This window comes from Buceros rhinoceros, unplaced genomic scaffold, assembly GCF_000710305.1.
Source record: "Buceros rhinoceros silvestris isolate BGI_N320 unplaced genomic scaffold, ASM71030v1 scaffold46144, whole genome shotgun sequence".
NCBI classification, from domain to species: Eukaryota; Metazoa; Chordata; class Aves; order Bucerotiformes; family Bucerotidae; genus Buceros; species Buceros rhinoceros.
Window position 1 is genome coordinate 2,611 of NW_010410813.1, and position 15,619 is coordinate 18,229.

Consider the following 15,619-nt stretch of genomic DNA (forward strand, 5'->3'; position numbering starts at 1 on the left):
TGATGTCTGGATAATCACATGTGCCTGCAGTGCCCTGGCTTTATTCAGAGGGGACTGCAGGGGAGCTGGAGGCTGAGCCTTAACATTTCCTGCAAACACGCATTATCTCATGCACGAACAGGCTGGGACCACAGCTGAGCTGGTGGCTCATAGTTACCAGGCAGTGATAGATGTCAGTCCCAACCAGCAAGTACATCGTCAGCCTGGCAGCAGGGGCTAATCATAGCACAGAGTTTCTGGATCCTTTTCCATTTTCCTTAAGATTAACTCTTGTCATTGGATGTCAGTGAAGTGAAGCTAAGCAGCAAAAGATCTCAGACCCAAAACTGTCCTCATCTCTTTGTAAGGGTGGAAGGAAGAGGGACCCAGCAGTTTGGTGGGGAGTTGTGCAGGTAGATTGTGTCTTACCTCTTGGCTCACCCCTCCAGGATAATGAGCAGCACAAATCCCAAGTGGCTTCAGCCATCAGACAAGGGCCCTGTGGGCGCAATGCCATCTTGCCCACTGCTCCATGCAGTTGCTGTGATCACTCTCACAACAGAGGAGCATAAATCTCTCTTCAGGGTGAGAACTGAATAACTTCTTGCATAATTAGACTTTCTGTTAAAACAGCCTGAGCCTCAGCAAAGCTCTCACCAACAGGACAGAGAGGACTAACCAGAGTAGCACAGGTCTTCTGAGCAGCAGTCTTATTTAGAAGGGGCACTACCATCAAGTGTAAGTCAGTGGGGTTTAGGGTCCCTTCCTGAAGAGGATGCCCTTTCAGTAGGCATCGATTGTTTGCTTAAATGGGAATCTCTGTAGGGAGAAGTGAGGAGAGCCAAAACACCTGGATGCTCTCGGGGCAGGAAGTAAGGGGATTCTTCTGGTAGGCCTTCATGTGCAGACTGTCCTGTTCCTCACAGGCACTGGCCAAATTGCAGCCCAAGCACAGAAGCTGGGTGCAGCTCATGGTGGCAGATTTGCCCTGTCCTGTTCTATTAGCTAGATGAAGCAAGCACAGGTTTCCCAGAATGAGCTGCATGACTGCCATTTCTGCTATGTAAAATCAGTCAGAGCAGCTTGCTGTAGAGATTTTGTAAGAGGGAGGAAGTCATGGGTTAGAGGCACGTAGTTGAGAATTTTTCTGGCTGCAGTTCTCCCTGAGAGAAGCTAGTGATCCTTGTCTCATGAGCTGGACCAGATCTGCAATCATGAACAGACAGCAGCAGAAACAGGAGTATCTCTCAGTCAGACAGAGAGACCTGTCTATGTGGGCAGGAAGCTGAGATGCAACCAGCTGAGATGCACCAGCACCAAAACCATTCATCCGCTCATTACACCATGGCCTCCAGCTTAGCCTCCAGCTGGTAGCCCAACAAAGGGGAGAAGCAAGGCAGGAGTGGGATATAATCCTGTCACCTTGTGCTGACAGTGAGCATTCATCCTTTGCATCTTCCTCTGAGTATCTGTAGCACTGATTTTCCTATCTCGGCTCTGTCCAGCTCTGCAGGTGAATTCCTAAAAGTGCTGTGAACTAACTGCAGTTCCTAAAGATCTGAAGAATGAGGACATCGCTCACTTTGGTTGTCGATGGGCATCAAATGGTGTGAAAGAAATGTATGCCTCAGCTTCATCACTATCTGGGACCAAAATAACAGATAAAAGAAGAAAATCAGTGGGAGTTATCATTATATGGAGTTGCCATGGAAATAACATGAGAGAACTTGGAGGAGAGCTAGTACACCAAGCCTCCAGGAGGGCATAAATCTCCTGCTAGCCTCACTTCTTTTTATCACATTAACAGGCAATATTTCTTGCTTTAGCAAGAGGTGGGAAAACATCAAAGCACAGTTCTGACATTTTTGTCTATCTCTTGATTTTTCTCACTAAGACCTTCCTGACCCCTCAAGAAGCAGAAATGTGAACCTGTAAAGAAATAAAGGATATTAACCACTTAGTGTAACTTGCTTAGCATTAGTAGCTAAATGTGCTGAAGCCTTAGGCTGCAAGCTGTGAACTTTCACCTAGATATGCTGAACTTCTACCCAGTAAAAGAAGGCCCCTGTAAGTAAAAGAAGGCCACACAGCCAGCTCAGGCTGGAAGATAAGGAAGTAAGGAAAGCTGCTTGTCAGCAGAAGCTGCAGCCTTAGGGGTAAGAAAAGAAACAGCCTGCCTAGGGACAATGAAGGGGACCCAGTGAGGAACAGGAAGACCCCAGACCCTATTAGTACTATGGTCAGAACTGTCCAAAGTGGGGAGTTTAGATTGTCAAAGTATAATTGCCCAGAGATTTCTTTGTTTGGGGTCCCTCAGCAGAGACACCCAGCTCAAGCTGTTCCCACTGCAGTACCACTCAAATAAACTACTTTAACTGTACTTCAACCCTGAGACTCTGCTACAGGATACTTAGGGGGGAGAAGCTTCTTCAACAAACCCTAGTGCTATTGGAAAGTTTTCCTGGAACCTATTTGGTAATTTCAGTAAAATGGTAAGAGGGATGTAATTTTCCTCAGGAAATATTTATTGACTCTTGTGAAATCATGTGAAAAAATAGAAAAACTTCCTTTTTAATTGTACTATTCTAAGATTTCTTTCAAAGAAGAATGTCACGTTTCATTGAAAGGATTTCTTAAATTTTGAATTCTAAGGAAAAGCATTACAATATCAATGATCATGATGAATTTCAGTGATGTTGCTGTCTTGTGCTGTTGCACCATTCTGGGACGCTCATTTTATTTTCCTTTCTCAGCTGGTAAATCCCACTTTTAAACTGCCTCATCCCCTCTGGTCTGCTCATGCACTGTATCTTGAGACTCCACAAATACAAACACAGCTCTAAGGCGTGATGTGTGAGAGTGGCATCCCCCGGCACAGACCCAGTCCTCCACCCTGCGCTTCCTGGCAGGCTCTGGGTCATGCCTCTGGAGGGCAGTCCCCAACAATCAGACTGTGGCAATCTGTGGCAGTCTGACTCAAACCTCCACTTGGACGCTGGCTTCCAACTGCTTATGAGTACAGATATGCAAACGTGACTGAATGAAAGCAGTTCTGTTCTCAAACAAAATAATTGTCCCCTCCTATAAGGCCTCACATTGAGTTCTGCTGCATTATTGCTCCAGTTGTTGCAATATTTTTTCTCCAGATACTGCCTTCCCCACCCCTAGCTCCTACGCTTCCCTAGGGCTTTGGCTACTACAGGATGTGACCAAGGATCTTTAGAGATAAGAAGGACCCTCAGCCTTCCGTCAGGCTCCAGAGGGGAGAGGGCAGACAGGAAAGCTTGGTGCCATGGTAAAGCCTTAGTGTTTCTGTCTGCTCCTTTTCAGCAGAGCCAGTAAGTGGGAAAGTGAAGCTGCCCAGGAGCCTTCAATGAGACCTCATCTTCCCCGCTCATCAGTACGAATACTCTGTCCCAGCATCAGTGCTGCAAGGGCAAGTGAGATGAAAGGAAGTAGACTACCGAGAGGAAGCCAAAGAGCACAGTGCCCAAATGTCCCTCTAAGAGCCAGTTCAAGTTAACATCTCAGCTACTGACCTCAGCTACTGACCACCGTTCCAGCAACTGAATTAACATCACATTTGTGACTCCACTTGCGAAAACTGGGGCCACAGTGACATAAAGCCCTGCATTTGGAAACCTCTCTCCTACTGGATAGCTAAAGCTCTGGATTTAATTTCTGTGGGGTGACAACTTTGGCCGGGGCTGCTGCTTTGGCTTACAGTCATCACATTTGCCACGACGGCAGTAATTTCAACTTTTTTCCCTAAAGTTGTCTTAAGAAAAGAAAGGAAGATGGGGAGAGGGGACGAAGGTCTCTTCTGACATCTGCATTTCTAAGGCCAAAGCCTTACAGTTATCTAAGGTGTTACCAGCAACCAAGATTTCTCCTCAGAACAAAACTTGCGTGCTAAGTTCTTGTTGATTGTTTTGTCTGTTTGCTCAGCATCAATTTAAGATAAAATTATACACATAATTTTATAAACACTATTTATAAAGCTGTGAATACATATTATGCATATTTTGTGCCAAAATGGATCCATTTTTACCCCTATGAAATGACAAGTCCCAAACACTGAATAATTTCAACGGGGCTATATTTAAGGCACTTGGTGGTACGTTTGTTGCTGAGTAGCAGCTCTCTGTCTCTAGCCATGGGAATAGACATCATTTTTAGCTTGTCATAATTCTGGAGCTGGATTCATTCCAGAAGAATTTGTCATAACAGTGGACTGTTGAATGGCTATTTATGATAAACTGATTCGTGGAATACAGGATCAAACATTTTTGAAAACAATTGTGTTTATCTTTGCACCAGGACTGTCTGGGGAACTCCCATTCATGCCCTTGCTGTGCCTCCCAGGATGGGGAGCTGCAGTCACCAGGAAGCTCTCTGGCTGGGTGGCAGCTCCCAGGACAGTTTCCTCATCTCTCTGAGGTGCCTCATCATATCTTGTGGCTTTCACTAGAGTTACTTGGAAGCAGCTGCCTTCAGTGTTTCTTCAGGACTCTTGTTTTCACATTATTTCTTCCCAGGGAAAGGGAAAACATCCAATGCCTTAGCATTAGGAGTGGGAAGAACTTGAAAGGTGAAATAAAACTCCCTGTCCATATCTATGCAATTTCTGCTACACTCTGTGCATTCTGGGCTTCCGTTCAAAACAAATAACATTTTAAAAGCCCCAAACAAAATCATATCCTACAGAAAAGGCTTTAATTTTTCTCTCTTGTTCAGAATCAGCACCATCACAATGTAAAATAAATGAACTCCTGCTGCCTGTTAACAAACCAGCTCTGTGGAGAGCTGTCTCCAGCCAAACGACTCCCCCTGTTCAAGATCTGGCCTTCAGTCCCAGATTCAGAGAGATCTCCTGTGCAACCATTGAAAGGCTGATACCGACCATGCCTGGAGCACGCATCTGAGGCGCAGTCACTTTCTGCCCTGAAGGTAAGCATGGGCCCAGGAAGTTGGGAGAGGTGAGTTGTGAAGCTACATAGATGTCAACACACAGTCAGACCAACCGGTACACCTGGGTGGAACAAAACCATCTCTGGGAACCCCATGTGCCCAAAACTGTACCATTTTTTTTTCCAGTTCTATCTGCTCCAAACCATGCTTTTCCATTTGGATCAAATAAGCACTCCAAAACCTGAAGGACTGCTTTCATTGTTTGGAAATTGGCTCTGCAGGTTCCCAACCAAAGGGTGTTTTAGGCCAGGTTCCCAAGACTCGGTATCTCATAAAAAAGGCGTTTCTGTTTTTACATCCCCTGGGACAGGGAGGGGTGCTCAGAGCAATCTCAGCTGCTCTTTTGGCCCAGGATTTCACTCCTGGGAAGCAGCACTGAGGATGTCCTTAGAGGAAGAGTACTGCTCTCCGTGAAGCTGTATACCAAAGCTTTATGCAAAGTAGATGGCAACAGAGTGGGAGGAGAGTCATGCTGGGGATTTCCAGGGAAATCTTTGCTCCCTGGGTCCTGCTGTAGGGAGGAGATGTGGTCTGGCCTAAGAAAGGGCCTGAGAAGCTGGAAGGCATCTCTGGTTCCTCTTCTGTCTTTAACTGTGCTGCCGCCATCACAGCATAAGCCCTATTGGAAGGGATCTGGCAGTCTCCCCTTCCAATATCTGCCAAGGCAAAGGGCCAGTGTGTGAGTCACAGGGCACCCAAGGTGCTATGTTCAACCAACCCACCCTCACATCATCCTCCTCTGAGACAGCACAACCAGGGAATCAACCTCCTTCCCACATCTCCACAGGATACCCACACATGTGTGTGGGTGCATGTGGAAGCAAAGCATTGGATAATGCGAGGCATGGTTTTATTACCCCAAATAAACACGACTGCAGTAACCATCCCCTTCAAAGAACCCTGGCTAAATAATACTACAGCTCATGACAAAGATTTCAATGAGCCAGCACATGTTGATTTGGAAAGATGTTCCTTTGCGAAGCTGAGTCATAAAGAGGATTGAGAAACTCTGCAACCAGTGATTAAACAACTAGAGAGATCTGCCAGGAGGAAAGTATTCCCAAAATTGTCATGCTGTACAGTACCTTTTATTTCAATGCTTTGCTTTGGGTAAAAGGTTTCATTTTTTTTATTTATCAGAGTACAATGCCTTTAAAATTTCAGATCCTTTTCTCTCTTACTCTCAGCAACATTCAGTTATGTTGATCATGTACTTTATCAGTCATGTGGGAAGGTTACTGAACTTTTTGTCTAATGGCAGAAGATGCTTCAATTTCTTCTTTGACTCCAGTTAGGAAAGGCCTTAAATTCAACACTAGGGATATAAAAGAAAATTGAATGAGATTGGAAAACTGGAAAAATACTCAAGGGAGAATAGTTGCCATGGCAAAGCTTCTCTGTTTTCTCTTGGGATAACAGATGTACTGAAGAAGACACTTCCCCAGCACACATCTCACTTAGACCCAAACCCACCTAGCTTCCAAGTCCAGGCATGGACAGGGTGGGTGGTGCAGCTGCCCACATAGCACAGGTGTGGGCTCCGCTGTCCCACCATAAGGAGCCCCAGTGTCAGGTCACACTGCCAATGACACACTGCACATCCAACGCCACACTGTCACTCGAGTCACAATGTAGATCAGGCGTCTACAGTGCACAGCTAAGGAATTGCTTTTCCTCACCAGTTGCCTCCTGATGGCCTCATAGCTCTGGAGCATCTCTGCTGCTTCTTGGTCAACAAAGCAAGCGGGGCTGGTTAAAGGCTCACAGCTTACACTGCATCAGCTCCAGAGGGGGAGAAGGGCCATGGCGCTTGTAAGTTCACACTGCGGGCCAGGTTGCAAGGGATGTAAAACAGGAGGTACTGGCCTGATGCTCTGCTTAATACATGGCAGTGAGCTTATCTAGATGCATGAGAATCCACATCCTAAAAGACAGTGAAACACCTAAATCTCAGTGGTATCTTTCAGGATGTTGTTTCTGGGATCTTTCACTTCCAGCTGCACATTTGAAAAACCTACACCTAAATTTCAGGCTCGTCAACAGTCTTTCACCGGGACTGCACAGAAGACATGTGTGAGCCCCAGGGCCTTGGGCCGCTGATCAGCCAGACTTCACACTCAGTCTACGAACAGTGTGGCTCCTTCCAGCCCATTCACTCAAGTTTCTCATCACAGAAACTGAGGGATTTGCAGCAGTGAGGGGAAGGGAAGCAGCATGCACCCAGTTCTCACCTAGGGATAGGGCTTGGATGCAGAATTAGACAGACTGCATGTTAGGAATCAAGCAGCATTTGCACTGACCCATCTTCTGCAGCAGCTCCCACAGAGGACTAGAAAAAAAGCATCTGTCATGGCTGAAACCTGTCTTGTGCAACAGATTCTGCTGAGAGCAATGCAGAGATTATGAATGAGCTGACAAAACCAGCCTGCTGTTGGCATAGGCACCAAGCAGAGACAGAGTAGCTACACTGGCAGTGTTTCATGCATTACTGTCAGAGAAGTCACTTTTACCACTGATCCTGCTCCAATAAATCATGTTGCCAAGCAGTTTTAGAGAGGCGTTATACATCCAAAGCTACTTATGGTCCCGTTAAAAGAGATGCATTTCTTTTTTAGCTCAGTGTGGCTGAAATGCTGTCACAGAAGAAAGAGTCACTGCTCACAGTGCTATTGTAAAAGAGGTATTATTGTAATTACAGCAGGAGGGATGATGTGAGCTAGAAGCCACCATCTTCTTCCTCTGTCCCATCACCTTCAGGCAGGGCAGCCTTGCAAAGCTGAAAATTTGCTACCACAAGCACAATAGCTGCTCATGCACCCTCTGCAATATGATTGATGAAAATGGGGAAATAATGATGTTACTTTCCCCGGTCACCATAAATCACCCATTGCCTCAAAGTGACTAGAGTATTATAAGCCTGGCCAGATTTATATGGACAACTTAACCAATTAGCTCTTTTATAAAGGCTGTCATTGTCTTAACGCAGTGTTAGATATATTTAGGCATGTGTCTACAAAAGAAAGCATTTATTTCAGAAGCTATCAAAGCTCTCATTCTAGCACACTTAAAAACTTCATCTGCAAACCTTCGTCCTGTGGCTGGTTTTGCATTAGGAAGTTATTCAGTGTCAGCAGAAGCCAACCAATAGATGAAAGCAAGGGGTCTCGAGGCACGTACATACACACTACATACATACACGTACACATACATACACGCATACGTATACACATACACATGTACATCTATATCTATACACACACATATGGTTTGCCACCATTGAGGCCAGCAGGAAAACTGCCAAATATTATGTTACTATCAAGTTGAATAGCTCAGGAAGTCGGTATATCCATCACTGCTAAATCTACACGGCATGTGTCTAATTCCCACCACGTTCATGCTTTTGAATTTTTCTCTGTTTAAATGAGGCCCTTCCTGTGGCCAGCCCTATCACCATCACACCGCTGCTCTGCAGAGCACTGGGAGGGATCTGCTCTAATTAGTAGCAAGGCCACTCCTGTATCTGGAAGGCAGAGATAATTCCTAGGGCCATTACCCAGCTGAGCCCATCCACCCCAGCAGGCAGCACAGGCAGCCGTGGAGATGCTCCATTTCACTACGGAGCAAGACAATGGGAGAGGGGTCATGGGCAGCAATGCAGCTGCTGTGCACTCCCACCATGCCCCAACAACCCAGCAAGGCAGCTGCTGGGTTAGCGCCAAGGTGCCTAAGCAAGAAGAAATGTCCGATTTCCCCTGCACTGTCTTCTTAAATCCATACACAACAGTTAACATCATGATGCCTTGCCAAACATTAGAAAAGCAACAAAATGTCCCCATTTTAGTGTTTGCTTGAGACAGGAAAGGGCACTACACAGTCACGGAGGAGAAGCAAGGAGGTCTCTAGGCAATTTGCTGCACTATTATCCCTTGGAGAACAAATCCTGAAGGGGGCAGAGAAAAAGCTTTTTGGGGTTTTTATTCAACACCAGTTCAGGAATCAATTCCATGTAAAGGAGCAGCTGTGACTACAGTGGCCTCAGGTCAAAATTGAGAGTGCCCCTCTGACTCCTGGACCCAGCACAAAGAGGTTGCTGGAAACCATCTAACGTCAACAGCAAGTCTGGCTGTCCAAACAAACATGCACTTGCAGTGACACAGCGGTATCAAAAAGCTGTCTGACGCAGCTGCCTACAGAGCAGAGAGACATCCTGCTGGAAACCATCAGCCAAAGAGTATTTCTGCCCTTCCACATGCAAGGACCTCCTTGCCATAGGATGAAAGGATGCCGTGGACAGTAAACTTACCTTAAGTCTAAAAAGCAACTGGACAAATGCTTGGGATAAAGACTATCTGGGTCCACCAAACACAACAGCAAACACTCCTGTGTCACATTGTACTAGAGACAGGCAAATATTTAGAGGAGGTATCTGCCTACAGTTGCACTGATCCTGTAATCCGTCTCAGGTGTCCACTACCGTCCATCACTGAGCTAGATGGACCTCAGTGCCAATATGTCTTAACATCTCCGGATAGTAGATCAGGGTGAAAATCACTCATGAATACTTGCCTGAATACTGTCCATGAACACCCACAGGAACGCGCAAGTGAACGTACAAGTGAACACACTATTTCCCTCAGGTGAACAACTCCCCTAGTATTTACATTGACAGAAATACATCAGTCAAAGCCTCTCAGTGGCTGAAACCAATGAAGAAAGAGATTACTCCATCAGCTCCCATCTCTCATAGTCAGATAATACAGGACCATGCCAGGATACCTAAAATAGCAATTTATTGGAAAAAGCGTTATGACTATTTATGGATGCTGTGACATGATTAGTACCTCAAACAAAAAAATAAACTGGCAACCTCAAGTCTTTCAAATGAACAATTCCCACTGAGCTCACAAAGTCAGTAATAAGCACAGAAATTGTAAATCACAGTATAATTATTATTTTTAAAACTCTAGAAAATGCAGACAGAACACAGGCATCTTTGCGTGTACAGAAAAGGCAATTCAGTTTGCATAAGCTTTTGGTACCAGTTAATGCTGTTTATGAAACTGTACCCTGCTGACTGCATGCAAAAGGCCAGTAGCAGGGCTGAACAGGCAGAGCCAACAGATGCAGTTATTCTCACTATTGGGTCAGAAGCTCTGGATCTTTGTTCAGAGTTGTATGCATGTTATGAAAAACCCACACACATGCTGCTGAGATGTGCAGCTCTGTTCATACTAGGTTTATTATTGGTCTCCCTGACATGTGAGATTTCACAGAAGAAATTTTGAGACATCTCAGGGTTTTGGTCATTGCAGGATATTCCCCACTGGTAGACAGAAAGGACCGTATCCACAGTCTACACACAAGTTCCAAAATGAACCTGGGAACGCATAACCCAGGCAGCACAGTGCCCCTCCATTCCCTACCCACACAGGTAAAAATCATCTGAAATATGAATAGGTCCCTTTAGATTCAGGGACAGCCTCAGAAGGGCCTTTGCTCCTTAAAAAACTTCTTCAAAAGCCTCTTTCAAAGAAATCAAAGTCTTGATTTCCCTTTTGATTCGTGACCTCTCACCCCGCCCCACACTGCATTCACTAACTGTGGCCAATAGCTTTTCCCTTGTTTTGTTTTTTTTTTTTTTAATTAAATTATACCTGCTCTTCTTACCCATCCTGACTATCTGCTCTTGCACACAGGTGACTGAAAATCTCTTATGAGGTCCACAGCAAACCTCTTATATGGCTCAGCAAGGGATAAAAGGAAAGTACATCAGAACCTCATCTTTTCTCCTTTTACTGATGATATATGTTCTCAGAAAGAAGGAGCACGTCAAACAGCTCAACTGGCCAGACCCTGGGATGTCATCTGACAAACCTCTCTTTCAGCTCCAGGGGGAAAGTGGCTTTTGGAGAGCACCTCAACTTCGGGGCATCAGAGGAGCCCAACTCTTGTAGTGGAAGTGTAACAAACTACACAGGCACCCACAGTAGCATGGTATGTGAGCGTGTTCCCAGTGTGGGCATCCTGCTGCCTCCCTGGGAAGGCCGACAGCTAAAACGATGGTTTGATGCCTAACAGATAAACATTGCCAGTCTTCCTAAAACAAGACCCATCCTTATTACCGTATTTGAAGTTTTCATTATTTGTCATAAATCCCTGTCTACAAGAACAGCCAGGTTTTCCTCCTCCTTTAAAGATGACAGTTGCTTTGAGCAGCCCTTTAGAAACTAACACCATTTAAGAAGAGAGTTTTTTTAAAGATTTGCACCCACAGCAGCTCCACTAGATGCTCACCATTCTTCAAATGCACCCTCAGATTACAATAGGCACCTGCTTTTTTTGCAGCCTGTATTTTTCTAGTTCAGTTAGATCACCATGCACATTTCAGCTTTGGCCCTTGTGTAGGCTAGTTTTAAAGAACTGTTACACACAATAACAGGTAGGTGAGGGAATGATCTTGGGGTCTCCACATCACATTGTCCAGCTGCTAGCTGAGATCGGGACACAACACACCCCCAACTGTCTCACCTCAAACAGAATTACAGCTGCAAACAGAAACCTGGATCTTCCTCTAAATGACATTTCTCAGCCAGATGACAGAAGCATCGCTCTCCTACACATTATGAGTCAATGTAAAGGACGCGTATTTTCACCACACTGTGGTCCCTTTACACTGCTTTTGGAATGGCACATATAAATCAGCAATTTACAGCTGCAGCAAGCTCAAGAAGATAAAAAAGTCCCTGGATGCACCTTTGTCATGTTCCCCTGCCTGCCTCAGGTGAGACTAATAGTCTGCCAGCACCTGGATGCAACTCCTGTCAGACACCAGTCTTGCTAATTATGTACTTTGGCTGTCTCAGCACTGAACTCTGGGAGCATCACGGAGGTAAAAGCAAGCCATGGAGAGATCACAAGAGTCTGTATGGTTAAGGACCTGATCCAGAATGAAGGAGCAGGACCATCAGGCGCGTCTGCAGTGTCCTTCTAAAATGGTCATAAAAGACCAAGGCATAGGTGAGGAGGAAGGGAATGATAGTTTTATGTCTCTGTCAAATCATTAGTTTATTTTGAAGAGGACAAGGACATTGCTGAGGGACATGGTTTAGGGACCCTGGCAGTGCAGGATGAATGGTTGGACTCGATAATCTTAAAGGTCTCTTCCAACCAGATGATTCTGTGATTCTGTGGGGAGGTTATCAGTGCAAACCAACACCACAGGGAGCCAGACGCTCACTCTTTCACAAACCAGACCTCATTGCGTCGCCCATATGGCTTCATGGGGGGGTCATAACCATTGCAGAAGTAGAAATCCTTGTGGTACGTAGCTTCGTTCCCCAGAGCAGACTTCAGCTTGGCAGCATAGTTCACGTAATCTGCCTCTTTGGCATAGCCACCGAACTGCCTGCAAAGAAACCAAACACAGAGAGATACTGAGCAGTTCTGTCAAAACACAGAAAGGAAGCCACGTACAGCCACAATGTAGCCACAGTGTATTTAGCCACACATTTTGGTCCAGGTCCTGCCAACATGCACTCGTGCAGGTGCTGTTCTTTGTGAACCAATGTACTTTGTCTGTGATAGATCAAGTCTCGAGGGTTACTCAGCCAGGGTGCAGTCATCCAGTCATGCAGACCCCAAACACACAACCCCAAACAGACCCACATATGTCAGTCAGCAGAACAGCCCTGCCCTTTGAATCAATGTCAGATCAGAGGAACAGCTTCCTAGAACACAAGGTTATCTCCAAGTCTGCTTAGCCCACAGTCTGTACACCACTGCTGTCAACAACCATGTTCACTGTGGTATGAACAACCATCTGCTGGAAGCCAGAAGAAGAGGAGAAGAGGAGAAGAAGAAGAGAAATCAAACTCTAGCTAGCCCAAGGAAAAGGGGAAGTAAGAATAAAGATGTTAGCAATTACAACCCACAATGCTATTTAAAAGGGCTGTGCTGGAACTGGTCTGTTTTACATTGACCTCCCACCAACAGGAACTGTTTCGACCTCAGCCTGCACTTCACTGTCCTGCCTCAGGGCCAAGGTTTGAGACAAAACAGCCTGCTCTTGAAGAAGTGGCCCACATCTGCAGCAAAGGTCAGGCAGCACTCACAGGCAAGGGAGGAGTCAGACAGTTTAGTTAGCCAAACCAGTTCAAGTAAGGTGAAGTGCTTATCGCTATCGTGATGCAAGTTTGAGTCCAGGTTGTCAGTCAACAGCCAAAGGCATTCAAAAGTAATTTGAAGCAATGCAACCTCTGTTTGTTTCCATGATGGACCAGCATGAGTCTGTCTAAATAAGGCTTCATCTGACACCTGTACTTTGATGCAAACCACACCAAAGGACATTCATTATGACTAAAACCCATCTTGATCCCAGAAAGTGGGGAAAACTATAGTTTTCAGAGATCAGGAATTATTCAGTACCTTCATCCCCACTGCCTTGCTCACCTGCTCAGGTGAAACATAAAACCTTTCAGGGCTAAGCTCCAAACTGCTTTCCCAGTGAAAAAAATATCCATATTCCAAATCAGTGCAGCATGACCAACAATAAGAAATGATATAAAACATCTGTCTTCAGTCTGGAAAGATCCCTCCATCTCTTTCTACCACATGCATCCCTTGTCTAGCATGTCACCTGGTAAAACCAACACTGCTCTTCAGAGCATGCTAGAGACCTCAGCACTGAGGACTGTTTTTTCAGGATATATTCCTTACGTGGAATAAATAGTCATCTCCTGTCTCTCTTCAATCTTAATGCTTTCATCACTAGGACAAGGAGGGCTGGCTTGATGCTGGCTTGGGATCCGCAGAGAGACCTTCACTTTCTGCTGTAAGGAGCCATCTTCAGCAGGGAAGGCAGTGATGGAGACAGGAGCAGTCATACCCATTCCAATCCCTGAAAGAGACAGAGAGACGTTACTGAAGCAGTCTAGGTTCTTGGGAGCTCAGAATTAGCAGGGGATTCACAAAAGCTAATCTTAATTCACGAGAACTCCTCATACTGAATTTGCATTGTAGGTCAAGAATGAGGTCCTCTGGGGCATGCAGAAAAGCCACATTAGGATCCTGCTTAGGTCAAACTTCCTTCTCCACTGACTACACAGGGACCCTGGGAGATAAAGGCCCCAGGTCACCTCTGGATGGCTTTTCACTGATGATCCTGTTTTATGGCACTCAACCATATAGCTCATTCCACCAAGACACTGTTCATCTGACAAATCACCTCTAACACAACAGGGTCTATAGTTCCAGGGCAAGTCAGTGGCACTTATATATCTACATCAGTATTTAAATTGTTATCATTTACATTTAGTGGTGAGCCCATAGCCAATACTGACAGGAGATTTCTCCTAAACCCTTCCAGTCATCCTGAAAGGTCCAGCGTCCCAAAAGTCAGAGTTGTTATGGCTTTCAGCATGACCATCCCTGCTGTCCACCACTCCAGGAGCAACATGCTTCTTTTCTGCTCACTACTACTAAGAGGTACCACATGGCACGGAAGAACATTTTTCTTCCCTCTTCTTTCAGCAGTGGGGAACCTCCAAACCTCAGGATCTGGCAGCCATAGAATCAAGCCACCTTTCTCATTTTGCTTGGATACTGTACTTGTCTCTGTGTGAAGACACCCTTTCTCCTACAGCAACAGCGATCATCACCTTTCCAAAACACACAGCTGTAAATGACACTTCCTTCTGCATCTAGCTCCTACTCTCATGCTGACTACGTAAGTATGTCTACCAGAAGCCTGAGAAAGGCATGTGAGCAAGTGTATATCCCTCAGAACTACTCTGTGGTCTTTTCTTCCTGCTACAGATGACAACCAATTTGCGTAGTTTAGTAAATTGAGAATTGGAAGCAATCACCATTATAAAACATTATGAAATAGCACTAAAAAGCAAGCTCATTGTTCATTACCCTCTCATGAATGCCAATAGCCAGAGTATATGATAAAATATCAAGGTCATAAAAGTTATTACACTGCCTACAAGGGCACACATAGAACCGAAGTGCGCCAGATACCCTGGATTTCATCAGCTACGTGCCTGTCCTCACGTTATCCCAGCTGCAAGTTAACTCATTGCTGCTTAAACAAATCATCTTTGAGATTTTAGCCTGAAACAGAGATGGATTAGGTGTGGACTCATAGCATGAGTTGGCTCAGTACGCTTTGACCTGTGGCAAGTTTTTTTTCTCCCAGCAAGGGGCCATCCCCATCACAGACCTCCAAGGCTGGGACTCACAAGCCAGGCAGGCCCGTGGTGCTGCTGGGTCCCTCCATCCAGCTTTGAGCAAGCCTCTGCTAGCGGTGGTCAACCACAAACATCCACCAAGCCCCGCAGGGCATGCAACATCTCTCACCCTTGTCATTGGTCCCTCCGACGTACTTGAGGAGCTTGAGTACCCCTTCCTTTGAGGCATCATCGAAAGGCTTCCCCGTCACCTCCACCGCAGCAAACCACCCGCCCTCGCACACCCTCTCCTCGTAGCTGAGCTGCTCCTGGGGAAGGAGATGGTAACATAGAGAAGCTGGACGGGCTGGGAGGAAAGCGCTGCCTGGAGGACACACGCTCCCTCTCACGGCCCGGCTCGCCCAGAAACTCCCACAGCGGAGCAGTGCCGACCTCCCGCCCCGCCGCCTACCTTCTCCCCCGTGCTCAGGACGCGGTGG

The 15,619-nt window shown here is 45.9% G+C and overlaps 1 protein-coding gene across 1 annotated transcript; it reads right to left on the reverse strand.

The window, feature by feature from the left end:
* Window positions 1-12,183: 12,183 nt before the first annotated feature.
* On the reverse strand, window positions 12,184-15,615 carry HEBP1 (heme binding protein 1; the record flags this gene model as incomplete). The annotated part of the gene is made up of 4 exons (XM_010135734.1): window positions 12,184-12,355; window positions 13,666-13,846; window positions 15,310-15,448; window positions 15,592-15,615. Coding segments are annotated over 4 exons (516 nt in total), but the record flags the coding sequence as incomplete, so codon positions are not given.
* Between the last annotated feature and the right edge of the window lie 4 nt (window positions 15,616-15,619).